Raw genomic sequence first — 20,511 nt, 5'->3', positions numbered from 1 at the left:
AGTATACTAGAGACTGAAAAGTACTGATTTGAACACAAAAAGTATAGCGGTATCTTGTTTTATTAGAATGTAACTTATAAAACAAATCTTTTGAATCAATTGATTGTTTAAACTTTTACTATCTGTGTTTTGTGATAAAGTACAAACAGAACCAAAAATGAAAACAAACCCAAACTACAACAACCAAAATTTTTTGTTGCCTTTTTCAGGGTAATTTTAAAATATTATTCTGTTTAATGAACGTCACTATCATGGTTGTGACGTCGGTAAATTCGGTGTGTTAAATGATTTCTATGTGATAGTTTTTCTGCTTGAGTGCGATCAGCTGTTAGTTGCGAAACAATTTGTGGCAGTTGAGTGGAAAATGTCTGTAATGTGTGTTTGATGCCAAAACAAACGGGTTGCTTTGTGTTGTGTAACATCACTAGGATAATGTACATATTTTTATTTTCTTCTTTCTCACATTTAAAAAGCGCAATTTGAATTCAATGGCCTTTGGCCTTTCTGTATTTCAGATGTTAAAGTAGATCTTGTCTTGTGTTTTTATGTTTTGGAACTTGTTCTGTTGCCATGGCAGCCCTTCGTCCATATAAGGTGATTTTAAGCGACCAAGGAAGAATTAAAGAGATTCTTCATGGATTTAAATTAGCCCAAAAGTCTTCAGATAAAGATGAATCACCACCCAATGATGATGTTGGAGAGGAGAAAATTGGTAAAGGTTTTTCAATCTGATAATTGGAAAAAAAAATTATTTAAAATGTTGGAGCTTTCTGTAGCCTATATTCAGAGAATACCTATGTAGGCAAGATAAATTTTTCCATTGTTTATAATAAACTTTCCGATTTTAGTCTGAAACATATTGGTTAAAAAAACAGAATTCCCAATTTTATAACGTGTTGTCGCTGGTATTATGACAATGCCAATTGAGGTCTAGATTTATCCACAAAAAACAGTCTTTCAACTATATATGTATAAATATGTATATCGTATTGTAAAATATACACCAGTTGCAAAATGTTTATAACCAAATTGATAGGCAGGTTTTTTTAATATATTTTTTTCTCTTTTTTGGTTCTAACATCACCTTTGGTTAACAACTAACACAGTTTTTATGCTTTCAGAAGCTTCTTCACAAAACACAGAGGAATCGTTCAACAATGAAACAAACCAATGTCTATCGTGCAAGTTTTTGACGTTAACCCGCGATGAACAAATTGAACATTATAAAGGAGATTGGCATCGTTACAATCTTAAACTAAAACTTATTGGACAACCAGCAATATCTGAAGATGAGTTTGCCGATAATTCTGGTAAGTTCTTTGTTTTGTTTGTCAGGTGGAATAATTGGGATCTGTTTTGTACAAGGGTTTAAATAACTGTCTAAAAAAAAACTTTATCAAACCAGATGAAAGTTTGTTACTTGTTCTTGAGCAAGATGTCATTCAAGTTCAAGTTTGTTGCTCGTGAACTTTTTACATGCTTTATATTTTAGAAGTGTTCAGTATATCTGGCTCAGATACAGATGAGGAGTCTTTTAACTTTTCCAGCGATGACAATCGGAAAATGTCCGTGTCAGTTTTGAAACAAGAATGTGATGAGAACCGAGATGAACAACTCGATAACCGACAACCAAAAATTTATTTCCAAAACTCAACCGGTCACACTGTATCTGTGTATAAGAAAGTTTTGTATAGCAGACAGGTTGGTGTAAATGTTATGGTTGAAATACTGTCGTAAAATGTGAAGTTAAATTCCTATGTGTAACAAGTCTGGTAAACTAATAATTTTTCCATGAAAAAAACCACTAAAGTTGGTAGGATGTATTTTAAACTGTGTGTATAAATTATTGTAATATGAATTTGTACATTGAACAGAATTCCGACCTTGATGGCAGCATTACACAAGTCGCTATGGAAACACTTAACCAAGCATATGATCTCTATTGGTGTGTGATTCTACTTAGCGCTGGACATTTTGCATCAGCAGTTTTCCAGGGGTCAAGGGTCATAGCTCACAAAACTTTTCATCGTTACGTTGTCCGAGCAAAACGTGGAGTTGCTCAAAGTTTGAATGACAGCATGAACCGATCTAACATGGCAAAGTACGTCGCGTTCTCATGAATGTACTTCAAAAATACACACAACATTTAAGATCATCACTTTTTTAAGGCTTAAACAGTCAAGGATTATGCACAACATAAAAATATTAAAATTTTCCCCAAACAGTGGCAAACTTTTCATATGTTGATGTTGAACATAATTATTAAAAGATAAGATCTTACACGTTGTGTGATTTTAAGTTTGTTTGTGAAAATTAACATTGAGTCAGTATATGAAAATGACCCGGGTAATGTTCCACAGATCAGCTGGAGCAAACCTCAGGAGGTACAATGAAATACAACTGGAGGAAAATATTAAAAGTCTTCTCAAATCTTGGAAGGAGGAATATTTGGGAAAATGCTCTCACATTTTTCTCAGGATTCCAACATACAGAAAAGTAAATTACATATTTTTATACAAAACTCATCAAGATAGATAACATTCTGTGCTCTTTGTGCCATCACAGTTTTTAAATTCCTCAAAACACAACAGACAGCATTTGTTGAAAATTTAATTTTATTATTTTTGATATTGTTGTCATTTTGTCATATCCTGTTTTAGTAAAAAGGATATTTTTTGTGAATTTTTTTTAAAATTAATATATTGATGTCATTAATGTACATTAATGTAGAAGGTATTTTTGTTTATTTGACCTCATATCCAGTTTGATTTCAATTATTTCCAGGCAATGTTTTACGGAGGAAAGGAAAGCATATTTGATGCAAAAGACCCACGGCTTCGTTCAATCCCGTTTGTAACAAGACGACCAACATTTAATGAAGTACAGAGAGTTCACCAAGAGTTGTATTCTGTCACAATCCATGGTAACTAACCCCATGTTTCGATAATATGCATGACTAGACACTGTTTAGCTAATTCTAAATCCTTTGTGAAGATATTTTAGTAAAGTTTAAAAATACAATTCCAACGATAGCAATAATTTTGTTTTCTCATAAATCACTGCAAGGAATTAAATTTGTGTTAGATTTTGTGTCAGATGTGTTTAATTCTTTTATCCAGGGGAGAAGTCTATAACAGATATTTTGTCACCTCCCCGACCAACTAAAGAGAGAATTCAACAAAACAAAAAAAACTCAAAACCACAAAAGGAAATCACAGAAGAAACTGATTCCCGGGGTCGGTGAAAATCTTCTGAAATCCTAAATTTTTTCCAAATAAGAAATTTTGTTCTTGTTTATTTTGTGCTTTTGTTGTTGTTTTTTTTTGACATTTTTGAATTAGATGGAAATTTATTTTTAATAGAAAAAGTTGAGGATGTTGCAGACGAAGGACTGGATCTTGGTTTGGAAACGATGTCGTTGTCAACTTCCAATCTGGAATCTTTTTCCTCCTCAGTAAAAAAACGAAATAAGAAAAAGAAGAAACAGGAAAACTCCTCCCCACAACCTCCTACTAACGGGAGTGGATCGAATACTCCGAATACTAGAGTGAGTTCACTTCATGTTACAACTTGTCAATTAGTATTTCCTTTAATTTTTTATCGCTAGTTTTGTTACAAAAAGCATTTAAGCAGCAATGTCTTTGACATAAGGTATGGCAGATTGTACAGTTTAAAATAGGTTTGTACTTGGAAACTTGTCATATCTGCAAACTGATTTCTACGCAATACAAAAAAAAACAATGCATATTTGACCTTAACAAAAGTTAAAGATTGTCACGTTTAAACATGGCTCCTTTCTTCATTTGGCTTAAAAATTATTTTTATCTATTTTTAGCGAAAAAGTCAATCCCATGTGTCTCCATTGGAACAACTTTCGAACACTGAACGTGATGCTGTGAATAAGTTGTACACCGCTTGCAAAATAACAGATCTTCTTCTCTTCGATGATACTTTGGACTTTCTACTGAATATCAATCACAAGGAGGTATGGAGCATTATTAGTTGCTTCGTTTTTGCCTGTTTGGTTCACATGGCAACAGACACAGTTCCACTAAAATAAAGTGCCACTAAAAATAGCTAGGCAGTTATATAAAATTTGTTTAAATCTTAACTGTTTGCTTTCACGCTGTACATTAGTAAGTAGCAGAACAAATACATTAATTGTGCATTTATGAAAAAACTGCTGACTTGTCAAATGTAATCTGCCATGTCAGACCAACCATTGCGTTGTTATTTCAACTGAACAATTTAAATCTGCTTATTTGCAGGTTTCTCAAACTTTCCCTGCTGACTCATCATATTTGTCCAAATTACTTTCAATGAAAATCGACAACTGTGGAAATTGTTTAATTCACGTTGCAGCCAAGAGTGGACACAAAAATATCATCACAAAACTTCTGGAAAACGGAGCTGACCCAACTATAAAGTGGGGATTAACATAGAAACGAAACTGTGTCACTTGTTTGTACACATAACAATTATCAACAGAATATTCAGCTTTTTTTCTTATCCAGGAACGATTCTTCTTTTCTTCCATACTGTGTCTGCCCAAATAAGGAAGCAAGAAATTGTTTCCGTAAATTCCGAGCAAGATTTCCTGAACTTTATGATTACACTAAAGCTCAGGTAAGTGGTTGATTCGTGCAATTGATGAAAGCATCGTAATCCAAATATCTGCCTCTCCCAGAAACAATTCCTGTTATAGTTCTGCATAACTTCCTGCATCACATTTTAAATTTTTATTGTACTCGATTTTTTTCATGTCATTGTCGCTCATGTCATTATTCTTGTGATAACCTGCGTGTAACAAATGCAATTTTTTGGTTTACTTTAGCAAGAAAAAATGTTGAATCAAACTAATTTATTTCTCAGATTCCTTCCGCGCTCACGGAGGAGAGAGAAGTGGAGATAAAAAAGAAACAAAACGAGAAGAAGAAAGCGAAGCAAGCAGCTCGGAAGGAGAAAGAAAGAAACAAAAAGGAGGAAGAGAAGAGGAAGAAGGAGGAGGAGTCAGAAAAAGAAAGATTCCTGGCACTTTCTGATCGAGATAAGGTGAAAAAGTAACATTAACTTAAAGAAATAATTAACACCATTGTACAGATGATCACCATCAGTTCAACATTTTTTTATTAAATCTAAACAAGTGTGAAAATATTTTTTAGAAATATGAGATGGTTTTGAAATTCCAAATAAATTATTTACATTCCATGAGAATGTCCACCATGACATTAACTTAACTCTCCTAATGACAAGGATTGTTTTCAAATTTTCAGCGGTTAATTGCAATAGAAAGGAGATTACTCCAAGATCCAAACAACACAGTTCCTCATACAAGGTACGTTTAGCTTGCATAGAAACCAGAAAATGATTGAAATAAGTTTTAATGAAAAGCAAAACAAAGAATCTTTTCAGTAAATTATTTCAGTGGTAAAACCATCAACAATTCGACTCCCAATCGTGCAACAATATTCGCACCAGCTTTTTTACTTTAAATCATTTTTTAACTTTTCAGACGTTGTTTTATGTGCGGGGACGATATGTTGGGGAAAGTCCCGTTTGAGTATCTGGATTTTAAGTTTTGTTCGATGAAATGTCTGAAAACGCACAAAACCAAAACCTGACGAGTATTTGAAGCTTAGCAATTTTTCTTTTGGTGATTTAATTTGTGTCTGCTGTTTGGCATCTGTGTTTCCATAATTTTTGCTGTGTTGCCTTTTTAACTCAAAGATATCGTTCACTTTAAACTTATGCCTCTGACTGTTGTGTGTTATATGTTGCTGCTGTGTTATGTTGAGGTTGAGGGTGTTTTGCGTCTTTGCTGTAGGCAATTTGATCCCTTTAAAGTTTCACTGCCCTATGTGTATAAGTTTGGATGGCCACAGTATAACTCTGACAATAAAATATTTTTGTTTGGCGAATATCGACCTACTGTGCATATTTTTTACAAATGCTTTTTTCATCCCAGTATTGCATTTTGGTTATGTTGACAACAAGTAATCAAACACTTGATTCAAATTTGCGAGAAAATTTACTCCACGTTCAAAATATCACTAATTACGAGAGAACTAATTTGCAATTAACTTTTTACCTAAAAACTAGTGATGCACCGAAACAGCTATTTTTATATTCCGAATATTCGAATATATAACCGAATATTCGGCAAAAGTTGCCGAATTATTTCGGCCGAATAAACCGAAACTAATTTTGGTATTCATCTCTTTAAACGCAATAAATTTAAACAAAACATGATGTACTGGATTAGATCTTATCCTATCATACAGTCTTTTTTGGCGCTTAAAGAATAACCTCGTCATGTTCCAACTGCTATAACTTGATTTTTATCCTTTCTTTGAAAATAAACAAATGAAACGAAGACATTTGTACAGTTTAAAAATGATTCTAACATTTTCTAAACTTTGCGTATCAGCGTAACATGCAGTAAGAAAGTTTCGGTTTCGGCCGAATTTTGCAGAAATATTCGGCCGAAACCGAATAATTGCGAAAACCTTAGTTTCGGCCGAATAAATTCGGCAAACCGAACTTTCGGTGCATCCCTACCAAAAACGCAACATGGTCATAGAAATCACACCAATTCGGAATATTTTTAGGGGATTTTCAACAAACTGATGAGTCATGCCGGTTTGCATGATTCATGTATTCAAGTTACAACATGTTTAATGACGTGATTTCTTGGTAGTTGTTTCTAACACTAAAAAAATAATATTTTCAGCGATTTTGATTCGATTTAGTTTGTAAAGTTGGTCGTTTCCAAAATGTCCTCCCCGATTTTGAGTAGCAAGCTTGAAGGACACGCTACTATGCTATGCAGGTATTGTAATGATAACGTTATCATCGTTATTTATGTCTTTTCCTGTGATGTTATAAAACTTATTTGTACTGTTATGGTAAAAGATTTTGTAAAAGCTGCGGTAATGTCTTCCAAGAACATATGTTACGAAAAAGTTTCAGGGTAACGTTGTTTATAGATTGATGCATCCAGACGATGCAAATATATCCGGTAATGTCCATGGAGGAACAATCCTTAAAATGATTGAAGAAGCTGGATTAATCATCAGCACCAGACACTGTAATATTGGAGCCATGGTGAGTGATGTTGTATTATTTAAAGAAACTTTGTTGGTTAAATGAAACTGTTTCAGTTTGGATGTGAAATTAAATTTCAATTTTATGTGAACAGAGAAAATTTGTTTGTTTAAATTGATGTTTTAGGATGAGTGCTTGTGTGCATTGGCAAGAGTTGAAAAAACAGATTTCTTTCTTCCTATGTACGTTGGTGAAGTTGCTCATTTAACTGCCGCCATAACTTACTGCTCCTCCCACTCAGTTGAGGTTCAAGTTATCGTGGTCGGAGAAAATCTAGTGACTGGTAACTTGAAACACTCTTGTTACAAATTCTGGTGTTTAAGAAATGAAGCCTCTCATCGTTTATTTGAAAATAAAATAAAATTGGTTGAGTTAGAAAAGTTGGGAGTAAATTTTCTCGCAAATTTGAATCAAGTGTTTGATTACTTGTTGTCAACATAACCAAAATGCAATACTGGGATGAAAAAAGCATTTGTAAAAAATATGCACAGTAGGTCGATATTCGCCAAACAAAAATATTTTATTGTCAGAGTTATACTGTGGCCATCCAAACTTATGGTGGGTTGTAAATTTTGGTAATTTTGACAAAAAGTAAAAAGAAATTATTTCGTGTTATTGTTACTTCTCAACATATCAAAGGTCGTCAAAGAACAACAAACAGAGCCACCTTGTGGTACGTTCCAGTTTCGAAAGGTGGCAGAATCACAAATGTTCCTCCGATAACTTATTCAAACCCTGAACTGGAGGTGAAAGGTCACGAGCGTTACATGAGGCAGAAAGAAGCCCGACGGAATGTCGACACAAACTCCCCCAGCATGAGGGATGGGTGGGCGTTGTCCACAGAAATTCCCCACCAGCTTTGTGCGTTGCATAGCTTCCTTGATTTTGTTTGTGACAAAACATTATTATTACTGACCTGGCCTGGCATATTGACAAGGCAGATGGTCTACGACATTTGTGCACAAACACTTAGGACTTGACGAAGCTGATTAAGTTTGTTGCAACAGAAATGTTAAGAAATTGATGTTTTTGTATTACTAGAGGAGCCTTTTTGCTTATTGAAGAATAAGCTTCACTTTTGAAATAATTTTTGAAAACAATTTTATGTTTTTTTATCTAATTCTGAGGAAAAACAAGCAAACCAAATATGATAAATATCAGGTGGATAATATTGAAGATGTTCTTGTAGCTCATGAAGTTCAAACTGTAGGAAATGCTTCATCTGCTCTCATCCATTTAGTCGGGGTTGGGGATTGTGGGGTTCACGGAAAGGTCACCGGGGGAGTTACGATGAAACTCATGGATGAAGTATGATTTCTATGTTTTTTTGTAATTGTTTTTTATTGTTGTGTCGGGAATCACACGCAGGTTATGCAGGCAATAAATGGACATTTAAGTAAATGATGATGCCAGGTAGAATAAATGAACGCACGCAGCAAAAAACAATTGACAATTTATTTGTGTACTGTTTCATCTTTTTTTATGCAATGACTAAATGTTAAATTTGTTCTGTGTTCCTTGAAGATTTTTTAGCATTGTTTTTGCAGGTAGCTGGTATCTGTGCATTCCGTCATTGCCACACAAATGTCGTGACTGCTTCCATGGACGCCACTGATTTTCATAAAAGTATTTCAAAAGGTTTGTGACCAAATTATTCATTGCATCATCTTGTATAAACTTGGTATGTTTGTCACTGGTAGACATGCTTTACCTTCAAACTTGTTGGTATAATAACATAGTTTTGCTTGTTGAGCTTTATGTCAAATAATCTTAAATTAATTTTTCAGGTTGCATTCTTCACATTAAAAGTCGCCCGATCTTTAACAGCACAAAGTCTCTGATGATTCAAGTTGTGGTCGTGGTGGAAGACAGAGCAAGAAACCAGGTGTGTTAGATAAACAATATTTGTGTTGTTACTTCCACGCTGTGTGGTTTCTGTGGGTGGTTGGTAAATTTACAATCCCCACATTTGGAAACCTTGCCGACTATTTAACCAGTAAGATCGTTGTTTCACCAAACTATACTGATCTGCAGCTCACTATAAAAACATTATGGACTCTATTGCTTATAAATAATCTTACACTGTTGAAATTAAAAAGCTATGTTTTATGCAGGAGGGTTTGGTTGAAACCACGATGTATTGTGCATGCAGCGCTTTATTCACGTACGTTTCATTGAACAGAGAAGGAAAACCTTTACAAGTTCCACCACTAAAGGTCAGGCTTGTTGCACTTTTAGGTTAAATAACATTTTCATGTCTACATAATTAATTGCAACCATTCTACACTTATGGATAATTAGACCACTGTGACCAATTACAGTTAGTGAAACATTATCTTTGATATTTATTTCAACAAAACTTTTAGACTCCAAAATAAAACAGTAAATTTTTGAATTCTAGTGAATTCTACATTATGCCAGAGTAATTCGGATCAAGTATTTTCTACCACACTGACAATGCTTCAGTTTGCAAAATTAATCAGATGTATTTTTATTTGTAGTTATTAACTGATGATGAGAAAAACAGATTTGAAGAAGGAAGGCAACGTTATTTGGCCGGGAAAAAAATACGAAAGCCATCAAATATGTGAAACAAAACCACTTGGTGGCAGTATTTATAATTTATTGTCATGTTTACTCATATACAAATAGTCGCTTAGTTATATTAAATTTCACTGAAACTTTCTAAAGTCACCACAGTACATTTCTATAATCCCATGTTGAAATTGTGCACTGTTTTATAATTTAAATTGTTACAATTGCTAATCTGTTTTTTTTATGCTTCTGCTTTTTAGTTTAGTACAATTTTATTGAGAAAGTTGCCAATACTTCACCATTCATAATTATTTTTTTGATTTTTGATTTATCAAAACTAATTTTAACAGAAGTACTGAACTATATTTTATATTATTTTTTATTACAGCAACCAAATATAAACATTTTTATGTCTTTGTGTGATATTGACCAAATATTCATTCTACTGAATGCTGCTTGCAGTGCCCTATATATTTATGCAGTGTGATGTTTGTATAAAATGTCTGATTGTTGGAAGTAAATGTAATTTGCTTTGAATTAAATTGCAAAATAAATATAGATATTGTTGAAGCTGAAATGAAATCGTCAGAAATTGTGGCTCAGTCACCTGCACTGTCTTGAGTTTAGAAACTCAAACAGGACACAACATTTTGTATTTCAATTAATCTTCCTCTGGCATGATCAAATTTTAAATTCTGCCAATATTCAACCTTGATGGTTGCAAGTAACGATTTGTAAAGTTAAGTACATAATACATGTGTAAACTAGTGAGAATTGTGGTAACCTGTGGCTTTTGGACCTTCAGAACCATTGTGACTGCTGGAACTGGGTTTCACATTTCTATGCAAATTTTCCCTCCAAAATATTTAATGTGAAATTCAGTTTCCTCTCAAACAAGCCATGGAAAATACACCACATAAATTACCTGATTACCAACTTTGATTTATTGTATACAGTCAATCATAAAAATTAAACACATGCAATATGTGAGTTGTTAACAAAAGAATGTGTGAAAATGTTTTTGGTAAATAACTGAAACAAGATTGTGTACAACGGTAAACTAACTAAAAAAACTTATTTCTATGTTCGACATTTCAGTCGTTGTTTATTGGGCCTTTATCAGCAAACTACATGTACAATCACATTTTTTTGCAGAAATGAGTTTTTTCAGTTAATTTAAGATTATGTCTGGCAATAAAATGTGTGTAAAGGTAATGTGTCAGTAGCTGAAAAGTAGCAAATAGCAAAACTACATTGTGGCTGGCAGTGGCTGAAAAGTAGCAAAATAGCAAAACTAGATTAAATTTCAGTGTTTTTTTCATAAAAAATAACACCAACATGCAATACCAAAATAAGGCATAGTTATGTAACACATCGACTCATAGACATAACAACTCATAACTGTATGTTGTTATTAACACAGTAATAAATTGTGAAGAACAAGCAGGAATACAGTGTTTTAATTTTTTTACATGTCATTAATGAAGTTGTGTAAGATGAAGAATGGTAAAAATATATGTTGGGAAAGTATCCTCTTTCCTTTGAGGCAGATTCATTAAACGGGCCCTGTAAGAGCTGACTAACTTAAGTGGGGACGTCGTGTTGGGACTGAGCACTCCGTGGGTCATTCCCACGGAATATTAAGAAAGCATATGCCAGGAAAAGAAACATGGCAATCACCGAAAATACCTGTTAAAATATAAATAGCATTATCAAATGTTGAAAAGATTCTACTTAATCCTTGTCAGCATAGACCAACAAAATGATAAGGCGGTCACAACAATTCTTGTTACCGATCTCACCCACAAAACTTACCGCACATGCAATCATTAACTCTTCGAAATCACCAGCATAAATTTTGAATGCGTTTGCTTGGGCTGCTGACACACACATGCTGATCAAATACAACACACCACATCCCAAAGCATATCCCAATTCCTGGGGTAGAAACATATTCTTATGCAGAAATATAAATTTCAATAATAAAAGAAAAGACTATGATTGGCAGACAATTAAACACTGGTAAATTGAGTCAACTACCGTTTGAATGACAACTAAATAGTTTCCATCACATTTCAATGGAATTACCTCCATATTTAGTTCAGTCACGCACTTTATTTTTTGTCATTATGCCTGTTTACATGATGTGTTAATCCAGTAATTTGAGCCAAAATTTAATCCGCCTATCTCGAATTTCGATCAAATTAATCTGCCAAAATAAGATAGATCAAATTTTGATCTGGCTTCAGTGCGATGCAGCCAATAAACAAACTAACTGTATTTTCTTACCAACACTTTCCAGGGAAGACGCTGCAGACAATATCCATTGTAAAGTTTGAAGAAATAAATGAAAGCACTGATGAGCAGAGTTATGCAGCAAAATGATCCAACAAAATTAACATAAGCCATTGGCCCAGCTCCAGCAACTGACCAATAATGCGTCGCAGAACACAAAATCAGAACAAGAAGACTGACCCCCTGAAAAAAGATTTTGTTTGTTATTAAACAGAAAAGATTTTTAGCGGAAATTATAAAAGGTTTGTTTCACTTTAAAGGAACACATATGGTGTGACAGGAAGGACATTATGATGTAACATATATTTGCTGCACTTACAAATTGAGCACCCTTAAAAATTCCATCCAGCGACGTCAAAAATCCAAGATCTTTGCCAACAGAAGACATTTCTACAAAATAAATGATAAATTAAACACATAGCCATCAACACTATGGGTTTACAAGGAGTTGTTGTTAATCTCCAGTGATTTGTAGTTAGTTTGCTACCCAACGGATCTATGTTTAGTGCAACAAATAAAAAAAAACGGCGATAATGAGACCTGATGGATCGAAACAGTACACGATAAACTTTTATTTTAGGGTTTTCATTGTTCGCATGTGGGCCGAACAGAAGTAAGAGCTTTTTGTTTTACTTCACGATATAACGCTGTACTTACCAAATATTTACAAATGTTCCGTTTAAATTCTTCAATCTTCAGGTGAGGGCGGGGTTGAAGAAAATTTGAGACGGACTTGTGGGTGAAAAAGTTCACTTCGGTGAAGTTACTTCACCCAACTTCACTCGGTGAAGTTACTTCACTTGAGCCGTGCTTTCGGTGCAGTGACTTCACTCGGTGCAGTCACTTCACTCGGTCGGTGCAGTGACTCACTCGGTGCAGTGACTTCACTCGGTGCAGTGACTTCACTCGGTGCAGTGACCTCACTCGGTGCAGTCACTTCACTCGGTCGGTGCAGTGACTTCTCTGAAAACTGCTTGTCCCTATAATACATGCACGTCACCAATTGACGTCACTTAACTGTACTCTGATTTGATTGCCTACTACTTGAACCCATATCGCTTATTTAATACAATTTCCCAAGAAGCTAACACAACAAGATCAAATGCAATCAAGTTTATTGAAATTGTTTGCAAGAGATGCAACAGAAACTTTTTTGGGGGGCGTTTGGAGCACAATTCATGTGTGTCCACCTTTCGCAAAAATCACATGAAATCTATGAACACAAAACAGCACGCGTTTTGAATTATGAAAACAGACAGTGCAAACATGTCAAAAACACATATTGGAGTAACATCTATAATTTTCAAATGATTTTTTTACCCATGATAGCTTTTTCCTACGATTGCCAGGTGGAACTGTGCTGTTGCAGGCAACACAAAAGTTTGAAATTTCTTGGACATCTAAAACAGAATAAGAGATGTTGAAGAGAGAACTGATATGAGACATGCACATTTTCCTAAAATAGACAGCTTTGCATTAAAAGTCATTTGTCAAATTTAATATCGTCATATGTTTTATACACAGCCATTAACAGGTTTGTTGACCAGAATTATTTAATAAAATATTTCCAGCATCTATCCGATACTGATTGCAAGATTCCATTGTGGTCTTTGGATAGCAGTTGTTTTGTTGTGTGAAGTTCCATGCTTTCTGTGTGTAGATAACAAATAACCAAAAACTTAAAATTTCAAAAAAGTGGTGACAAACTATTATCCCTGAAACATACTTTTAAAACCAGTGGTCCACAATTGTAACCGTCTTCTTGGTTTTGATGTTCAGAGTATGATATGGGCCAACATGCCATATTGCTCTTACAGCCAGAGAAGAAACAAAATGATCTGCAAATATGTCATGCTACCATAGTACTATTGATGTTTGTGGATTTCAGGTCATTTAAAATTTCATGCTATTCAATAATAATTGCAACATTGAATAGTTAAATCAAATGTCCTTACTTCCAATTTTTCAGAATTTGGTCATGATAGCAACTTTCTCGTCCAAGGGGGTCGTACACAAACAATGTTTTTAAATGATTGTCTTTGACCTAATTGGTTAGTAAAGTTATATGTAAGTGATCCAATTGTTTATTAAACATTTTACCAATAGTATCCAATGATTGTTGTGTATATGTAGTGGTGATACAAAAGAACTGTTGACACATATACTGGCCACGTTGTTTTTTTTTAAACGTCTGAAAGTTCCGCTCCAAAACCACATTGAAGCGTACAGTGTTGTCACTGCTTTGAATTCCTTAACACAAATTTCAATTCTGTTTAAGATATCTACACTAATATTTGAATGTTGATGAAAATTTTATCTTACCCCTTTACACAGCACATTTACAACTCCATCCATGATCTGCAAACCAGTATTTTTCAAAAAAAAAATGTTTAACTCGTTCAATCTAGATTATACCTTGTCATCCAGCCACTGATCTTTTATGGCTAGAATACATTTGCTGTCAAATACTGCACCATTCAATAAACAACACTCCACCCTGTTTATGTTAGTGTCACACAAATATTGCCAAGCTTTTTGTATATCTGAATACAACAAGTTAAATTGAATAAAAATCTGGAAAAAAGCATAATGCACCCTCATACAAAGCTACCTTTAAAATGATGGGGAAGTACTTTGTCTGGTAGACCACATTTATCCTAAAAGCAATCCTTGTCTATTTTGGAAATTAACTTTATATTTGAAAACATTTTCTAAACTTTACCTCTGACACCTCAATGTTATCGCTACAAGAAACCTCATCTGAATCACATTTCCTTTGAGTTTTTGCAAAATTACCATCACCTCCCTTATTCTGATTAAACAATCAAGTTTTTTTGGCTATTTCCAAAACATTTTCTTAACTTTACCTCCGACACCTCAATGTTATCGCTACAAGAAAAATCATCTGAATCACTTTTCCTCTCAGTTTTCACAAAATCACCATCACCTCCCTTATTCTGAGTAAACAATCAAGTTTTATTGGCTATTTTGAAAACAATTTCAAAACTTTACCTCTGACACCTCAATGTTATCGCTACAAGGAACCTCATCTAAACCACATTTCCTTTCAGTTTCCATAAAATCACCTTCACCTCCCTTATTCTGATTAAACAATCAAGTTTTATTGGCTATTTTCAAAACATTTTCTTAACTTTACCTCCGACACCTCAATGTTATCGCTACAAGAAACCTCATCTGAATCACTTTTCCTCTCAGTTTTCACAAAATCACCATCACCTCCCTTATTCTGAGTAAACAATCAAGTTTTATTGGCTATTTTCAAAACAATTTCAAAACTTTACCTCCGACACCTCAATGTTATCGCTACAAGAAACCTCATCTGAATCACTTTTCCTCTCAGTTTTCACAAAATCACCATCACCTCCCTTATTCTGAGTAAACTATCAAGTTTTATTGGCTATTTTGAAAACAATTTCAAAACTTTACCTCTGACACCTCAATGTTATCGCTACAAGGAACCTCATCTAAACCACATTTCCTTTCAGTTTCCATAAAATCACCTTCACCTCCCTCATTCTGTTCAATGTTTTCAGAACTTGCTGCTCCTTTGAATTGGTACTAACTTTATTTATGTTTGTGTATAAGCTGCAGACAGATGGCCACTGTTTCGACCTAAAAGGTCTCATCAGTGCAGCTGGTGTGACTATAAGACGAACTTTGCAGACCAAACGGCCAAGCAAAGACTTCCACTTTGTGGTGACTATACAGTCACCGTCATCCGTTGGGCACCAAACTAGGTGCAACCTTACGGAGCAAACAAGGTGGAAACACTACGGCCAAGCAAGCTTAACCAATAGTGCCGTCAGGCCCCGTGTCACAATAATCATATGATAAGCAATGTGGAGCCAATAATATGAATTTGTGTATAAGCTGCAGACAGATGGCCACTGTTTATTTATGTTATTGCAGTGCAGGCTTTATAAATATATATGTAATGTTGAGAGCTGCAAACAGGGTGTACACACTGTTTCGCCCTGTAAGGTCTCATCAGTGCAGCTGTTGACTGCGGCAGTGTGCTAGATTTTACACTAGCGGGCACACAGATTTCCACTTTGTGGTACCTTTCGGTCAACGTCGATCCGATGGGTACCCTATACTGAGTACCAAACAATAGTGCTAACGGCTTGGCAGGATTCACAAACATTTTTTATGACACAACAATTACATGACCATACCATTCGAAATAAATTGATGAATGTTGTAAGCATGTACTCCAAAGTGCTGTTTTGTCCTTTTTTTTAACTTTTTGTTGATGCTATTATTATGCAAATGCATGCTCAGTCGTGTCATGTACAAAAAGTTTACTACCCCCATTGAGCAAAAAGAACGACTGAAATAAAAGAGAAATTGTTAAAACTAATGTGTTAGTATGTAGTTAAACCAATCATACCGATCCCTGGCCATTGAAGCATTACACTGCTCAGCAATGCTGGTATTTACATGCAAATCTTCGCACATACGAATGTCCCTAAAACTTTTTTCTGGTCCTCTTTTTTTGGTTTTGTGATGAAATTTGTCATTAAGACTTAGAAACTTATCACAAACCGAATCATGCAAATTTATTCTTGTAGGTTGAAGTTCTCCGTTTTCAGCCAGAATTTTGTTGCATTCATTCCATTCATATAGCATTCCCATATTAGGCCGAAACATTCCCTTTTTTCGGTTTTCACCATGGTGGGCAATCTAAATAGAACAAAATAAAAACCTTAATTTTTTTAATGGAATTGCAACCATAAAACAAATACCTGTGATGCAATGTCTGTAATGCAAACATTAGGTTGGCTGTGAAAAGAGAGCATGCCATCAATATAATCTCGGGCACTTTCTTGTCGCAATGTGTACTTTATGTAAAGTGCAACACCATGGATACATCGAAAATGCACAATACCTCCTGCAATAAAAAGTGTCACTATTGTGTTACAAATACAAAACTTGTTAGCTTACCACCACATTTTTTAATGTGTCGAAACATTTTTGGATAAATATCCTTGAAGAGAACCATTTCATGCAACCTGTTGATCAAGTCATCACAGCTTCCGGAGTTGTCTATTCCAATACTGGAGCATAGATCTTTAAGCATTGATGAAGAAGTCTACAATAGTAATTTGTTTATGTTTGAATAGTAAAAATATGGTTCTTTACTTGTGATGACTGATGAAGAGCATTGAGAATTTCCTCTTGTGAAACATGTTTTATTTTCTTATCATGTGACAGGTTGCTTTGTAGGATTGACACTTTTTTAAATTCCGTGTTAGGTAAGCAGGGGCCTTTTCTTGTTGCCTCACCAATCCATGGAGCCACACTGTCATAGTTTATTTCAACTTTCCAAGGATTTTCCTTCGTTCCTAAATATACCAAGCATGAAAAGTTATCCAGATTTGATTATCAACAAAACAACACACCATAAAACCCTCTTCCAATAATTTCCATTTGATACCTGCACCATAGTTGAGTTATATTGATGTCATCATTATAATGCTTCTTTAACTTTGCACTTTCCACTGTAACAAATATATTATACAAATGCATCTTTCCACTGGGTTTCAAAGCACATACCAGGCCTTCTGCATGTGTTCTTCCAGTTTCCATCTCCTATAACCACCTTTGGGTGTGGTCCGCATTTGACACACATAAATTCATAATTATAATCAACTAATGCACAGTAGTGGTAAAATGCATTCCTTATTTTGTTAAAGGGTAAATACAGTTCTTCTTCCGACAGCTTTGTAGGAAACAGCATTTTTAAAGCTGTTTCAACATTTACATGATTCTGTGTTTAAATACAAATGTTGGATATACAAAGCAATGAACTACTCTTTGGCAACATCTACCCTAAGGGTGCACAACTTATGACATTCCCTAGAAATTACCTCAATTCCTTTTTGGAGATATTCACAAAGATTGAGTGAAATTACAGTTAGATTGTTGTAGTTATGAAAGCCTGTTTCAAAGTTTTGAAACCTTACTACGAAGTTGCAAGATGAACATTTCTTTGTAACAACTTGCACACCTGAAGATTAAAGCCATAATCCAAATATGTCAAAAAATAAAATAATACACACCTTTCCACAGTTTCCCAAATCCATAGACAGTAGCACCTGTTGCTGCTGCAAACTTTATATCACTGCTACATACTGGACAAGATGTCTCTGAAGGTTCCAATTTTTCTGGTGGAGCATTAGAATGCAAAAAATCGGGTGAAATAATCTCTGGAATTCTTTTATTTTTCAAAAAATAATTCATTAAGGCCTCATCATCCAATGTAACAGGTTTTTCTGGCCTAAAAATATGTAGTATTTCAAAAAAATTGCCATGTTGTCAGTAATATAAGCACTAGGTTCACACAAAATAAATTATCCTTTGTATATGTCTACATTTATCAGCTTAAACATGTCATCACCTTGTGTGTTTCAGTAGTAGATCTTTATCAACCTGACACAAGTACCACTTGACTGCATTCTCATGTGGGCAAGTAGTCGTCTCACCAGATTGTGGACATTTACAAGACCATTCACCATCCTCACTGTCAAACGTAACTCGCACCCGACCAAACCTACACCAATATTCCTGAACATTTGTAAAAACTGAAAAATACATCAGTTTGCTTTTTCTTCCAAATTGTGTGAAATCTGCATAGCTGACTAGAGGACATTTGTTTTCAAGACTTGCAGCTTGCATATCCAAATATTTTTTGTCTTGTCCAATGACATTTAAATCTTTCAGCTCTTTTAGATATGTAGGATCCAAATGTACTATAATTGCCAGCTTTGCATTAAATACAGCTTTCAAATGAACACAGTCAATGCCAGGATTTCCCGATAGCCCAGATTGCATTGTAATATTGCAATCTTCAATTTCACAAAGTTGTATTTGTTTCCCTTTGTGGCTTTTTACATGGATAGGTGCTGAAACTCCTGACTTAGTGAAAGCAGTAAAATAAATTCCATTTGTTTTGTCGACACACACACATGGTAGATCGGCGGATCTTGTATGAATTAATGCATGTTTTTGCAGATTTTTTTCTTTGCCAAATTTTTTTCCACAATGGTCACAATTGTAATTTGAAAGTTTGGGGTTCACTGAGTAAATAAAGGTACACACTGGTAAGTAAATAAACTGTCCACTGAGTTTAAAAAAGTGCTACCTTGTGTATTTGCTTTGTCACTTTTCTTGACATGAAAGTGATGTTGAGCTAAAAAAGGAAAACATTTCAAGTTTCTTTAACAAACAGAAGAACACCTTACACTTTTATACTTCCAAAATATAAATCAACAAAGTGGTTGGTAAAAGGAAAGAAATGAATGTTTACCTCAACATGTATGGCATGCTATGCAAGTTAGCAAAGTCATAGTCAGTTTATTACCTTGTATATGACGCCTTAAAGTATAAGGCCTAGTCATGGTTGCATCGCAACTTGGGCAGTGGAAATGTCCTCTTTTTTGTTGGGTTTTCAATTTTTTTTGACATGGCAGTTTGCAAGGCAAACAATAACCTGTAAAGTAACATATTCAAAACCACCTTAATGTCAGCCATGTATATGAACCCCGGTTATAAATTATAATAATGAAAAACCTTGGTAGTAATTTAGAGTAGACAGCATTTTAAAAAGCAAATGACAGCATATAATGTTAAATTAATTATTACATAATGTTTAATATTAAGTTCAACCTTCAATACTACCATGTTCTATTAAAGATGTTAACATACCTTCCAGCCCTACACATACTAGGTGATATGCCTTGTTAAAATGCTGTGTTATTCCATGATATTCTAAATCTTTAAAATTCTCATCACATAGCACACATATTGCAGATGATGTCAGTGTTTTCTTGTAACCATGCACGTCAGGAAAAAAATTCATTTTGATCCTATTATAAAAGAAACATAGTAAATTCACGTATGACTCACCTACGTTATTACAAGAAGGGCTCGCAGGCGACACCAGGAACTTCGAGTGAAGTAACTTCACCGGGTGTAGTGATGGGTGCAGTTACTTCACTCGGTGAAGTTGAGTGAAGTGACTGCACCGAGTGAGGTTATAAGGTGAAGTCCCTTCACCGAGTACGGTGATCGGTGAAGTTACTTCACCGGGTGAAGTGATGGGTGCAGTTGCTTCACTCGGTGAAGTTGAGTGAAGTGACTGCACCGAAGCGCACATTTTTACGCACAACCCCTGTTGGAAAATTTGCGTCACACGTTCAGTTTCTGTTTCGCTTCCCAAATTAAGGTAGCACAGCAAACTACATTAATAACTTGTTTTCACCGTGAGGATCACCTAGTTTGGTGCTCAACGGATGACGTTGATTGTATAGCCACCACACAGTGGAAGTCTTTGCTTGGCCGTTTGGTCGTCTAAAAAAGTTACACCAAGCTGCACTGATGAGACCTTGTAGGTCGAACGAAACAGTGCCCATATGTATGCAACAATACTACAGTGTGACACAATGAGCAGCACAAAATTGAAAATGTTGCGTTGGGAAGGGCGCGTGGAAACGTCATCGTAATTTGAGAAGTCTACCAACCGTGTTATTAGATATTGCAGCGTACAAATAGAAT

At 34.8% G+C, this 20,511-nt stretch overlaps 5 protein-coding genes across 6 annotated transcripts; 2 read left to right on the top strand and 3 right to left on the bottom strand.

The window, feature by feature from the left end:
• Nucleotides 1–519: 519 nt before the first annotated feature.
• On the top strand, nt 520–5,918 carry LOC145903641 (tRNA endonuclease ANKZF1-like). Its single transcript, XM_082991751.1, has 14 exons — nt 520–712; nt 1,122–1,310; nt 1,493–1,701; nt 1,875–2,101; nt 2,361–2,496; nt 2,785–2,923; nt 3,120–3,236; nt 3,363–3,547; nt 3,836–3,985; nt 4,269–4,426; nt 4,515–4,626; nt 4,873–5,052; nt 5,274–5,335; nt 5,513–5,918. Exons 1-14 carry the CDS (start codon nt 571–573, stop codon nt 5,619–5,621), a joined length of 2,115 nt encoding a protein of 704 aa, XP_082847877.1. The 5' UTR covers nt 520–570; the 3' UTR covers nt 5,622–5,918.
• Nucleotides 5,919–6,750: 832 nt separating this feature from the next.
• On the top strand, nt 6,751–10,100 carry LOC145897327 (cytosolic acyl coenzyme A thioester hydrolase-like). The gene is made up of 9 exons (XM_082985570.1): nt 6,751–6,829; nt 6,987–7,104; nt 7,231–7,387; nt 7,744–7,965; nt 8,294–8,412; nt 8,652–8,742; nt 8,892–8,989; nt 9,219–9,320; nt 9,606–10,100. Exons 1-9 carry the CDS (start codon nt 6,774–6,776, stop codon nt 9,693–9,695), a joined length of 1,053 nt encoding a protein of 350 aa, XP_082841696.1. The 5' UTR covers nt 6,751–6,773; the 3' UTR covers nt 9,696–10,100.
• A 466-nt stretch (nt 10,101–10,566) lies between these two features.
• Nucleotides 10,567–12,736, bottom strand: LOC145908958 (plasmolipin-like). Its single transcript, XM_082996279.1, has 5 exons — nt 12,592–12,736; nt 12,254–12,324; nt 11,929–12,117; nt 11,455–11,577; nt 10,567–11,328 (listed from the first exon to the last, which is right to left on the bottom strand). Exons 2-5 carry the CDS (start codon nt 12,320–12,322, stop codon nt 11,224–11,226), a joined length of 486 nt encoding a protein of 161 aa, XP_082852405.1. The 5' UTR covers nt 12,323–12,324; nt 12,592–12,736; the 3' UTR covers nt 10,567–11,223.
• Nucleotides 12,737–13,041: 305 nt separating this feature from the next.
• Nucleotides 13,042–15,835, bottom strand: LOC145910878 (uncharacterized). 2 transcript variants are annotated; one of them, XM_082998100.1, is made up of 9 exons: nt 14,546–15,835; nt 14,350–14,477; nt 14,257–14,292; nt 14,035–14,184; nt 13,890–13,978; nt 13,661–13,772; nt 13,479–13,584; nt 13,255–13,334; nt 13,042–13,147 (listed from the first exon to the last, which is right to left on the bottom strand). In XM_082998100.1, the coding sequence occupies exons 3-9, from the start codon at nt 14,287–14,289 to the stop codon at nt 13,049–13,051; spliced, it is 669 nt and encodes a 222-aa protein (XP_082854226.1). In that variant the 5' UTR covers nt 14,290–14,292; nt 14,350–14,477; nt 14,546–15,835; the 3' UTR covers nt 13,042–13,048. The 2 variants fall into 2 exon arrangements, with proteins under 2 accessions (XP_082854226.1, XP_082854220.1); XM_082998094.1 differs by having other exon boundaries at nt 14,350–15,835.
• LOC145914331 (uncharacterized) lies at nt 14,627–20,113 on the bottom strand. Its single transcript, XM_083002147.1, has 19 exons — nt 19,950–20,113; nt 19,663–19,823; nt 19,100–19,147; nt 18,356–18,803; nt 18,018–18,235; nt 17,826–17,965; nt 17,512–17,725; nt 17,358–17,456; nt 17,098–17,300; nt 16,900–17,047; nt 16,701–16,846; nt 16,346–16,638; nt 16,131–16,285; nt 15,382–15,500; nt 15,237–15,326; nt 15,092–15,181; nt 14,947–15,036; nt 14,802–14,891; nt 14,627–14,746 (listed from the first exon to the last, which is right to left on the bottom strand). Exons 1-19 carry the CDS (start codon nt 20,111–20,113, stop codon nt 14,627–14,629), a joined length of 3,036 nt encoding a protein of 1,011 aa, XP_082858273.1.
• Nucleotides 20,114–20,511: the final 398 nt, after the last annotated feature.

Source organism: Ascidia mentula, chromosome 1 (genome assembly GCF_947561715.1).
Source record: "Ascidia mentula chromosome 1, kaAscMent1.1, whole genome shotgun sequence".
Taxonomy (NCBI): domain Eukaryota; kingdom Metazoa; phylum Chordata; class Ascidiacea; order Phlebobranchia; family Ascidiidae; genus Ascidia; species Ascidia mentula.
Note: the sequence above shows the minus strand (reverse complement) of the source record. Positions and strands in the feature narration are given on the sequence as shown.

Bases quoted from the DNA above. Each gene is read 5' to 3' on its own strand.
- LOC145908958 (XM_082996279.1), bottom strand. From the start codon at position 12,322: ATGTCTTCTGTTGGCAAAGATCTTGGATTTTTGACGTCGCTGGATGGA. The intron at 12,118-12,253 runs GTAAGTGCAGCA...ATCTTTTTTCAG, and splicing joins TTTTTAAGGGTGCTCAATTT to GGGGTCAGTCTTCTTGTTCT. The intron at 11,329-11,454 runs GTAAGTTTTGTG...ATATTTTAACAG, and splicing joins AGTTAATGATTGCATGTGCG to GTATTTTCGGTGATTGCCAT.
- LOC145914331 (XM_083002147.1), bottom strand. From the start codon at position 20,113: ATGTGCGCTTCGGTGCAGTCACTTCACTCAACTTCACCGAGTGAAGCA. The intron at 17,966-18,017 runs GTGTGTATTATT...TTTAATCTTCAG, and splicing joins ATTTGGGAAACTGTGGAAAG to GTGTGCAAGTTGTTACAAAG. The intron at 14,747-14,801 runs GTAAAGTTAAGA...TTGTTTAATCAG, and splicing joins ATAACATTGAGGTGTCGGAG to AATAAGGGAGGTGATGGTAA.
- LOC145903641 (XM_082991751.1), top strand. From the start codon at position 571: ATGGCAGCCCTTCGTCCATATAAGGTGATTTTAAGCGACCAAGGAAGA. The intron at 3,986-4,268 runs GTATGGAGCATT...GCTTATTTGCAG, and splicing joins TGAATATCAATCACAAGGAG to GTTTCTCAAACTTTCCCTGC. The intron at 4,427-4,514 runs GTGGGGATTAAC...TTTCTTATCCAG, and splicing joins GGAGCTGACCCAACTATAAA to GAACGATTCTTCTTTTCTTC.
- LOC145897327 (XM_082985570.1), top strand. From the start codon at position 6,774: ATGTCCTCCCCGATTTTGAGTAGCAAGCTTGAAGGACACGCTACTATG. The intron at 6,830-6,986 runs GTATTGTAATGA...CGTTGTTTATAG, and splicing joins CACGCTACTATGCTATGCAG to ATTGATGCATCCAGACGATG. The intron at 7,388-7,743 runs GTAACTTGAAAC...AACATATCAAAG, and splicing joins CGGAGAAAATCTAGTGACTG to GTCGTCAAAGAACAACAAAC.
- LOC145910878 (XM_082998094.1), bottom strand. From the start codon at position 14,535: ATGAGGGTGCATTATGCTTTTTTCCAGATTTTTATTCAATTTAACTTG. The intron at 14,293-14,349 runs GTATAATCTAGA...ACTGGTTTGCAG, and splicing joins ATCAGTGGCTGGATGACAAG to ATCATGGATGGAGTTGTAAA. The intron at 14,185-14,256 runs GTAAGATAAAAT...ATTTGTGTTAAG, and splicing joins TAAATGTGCTGTGTAAAGGG to GAATTCAAAGCAGTGACAAC.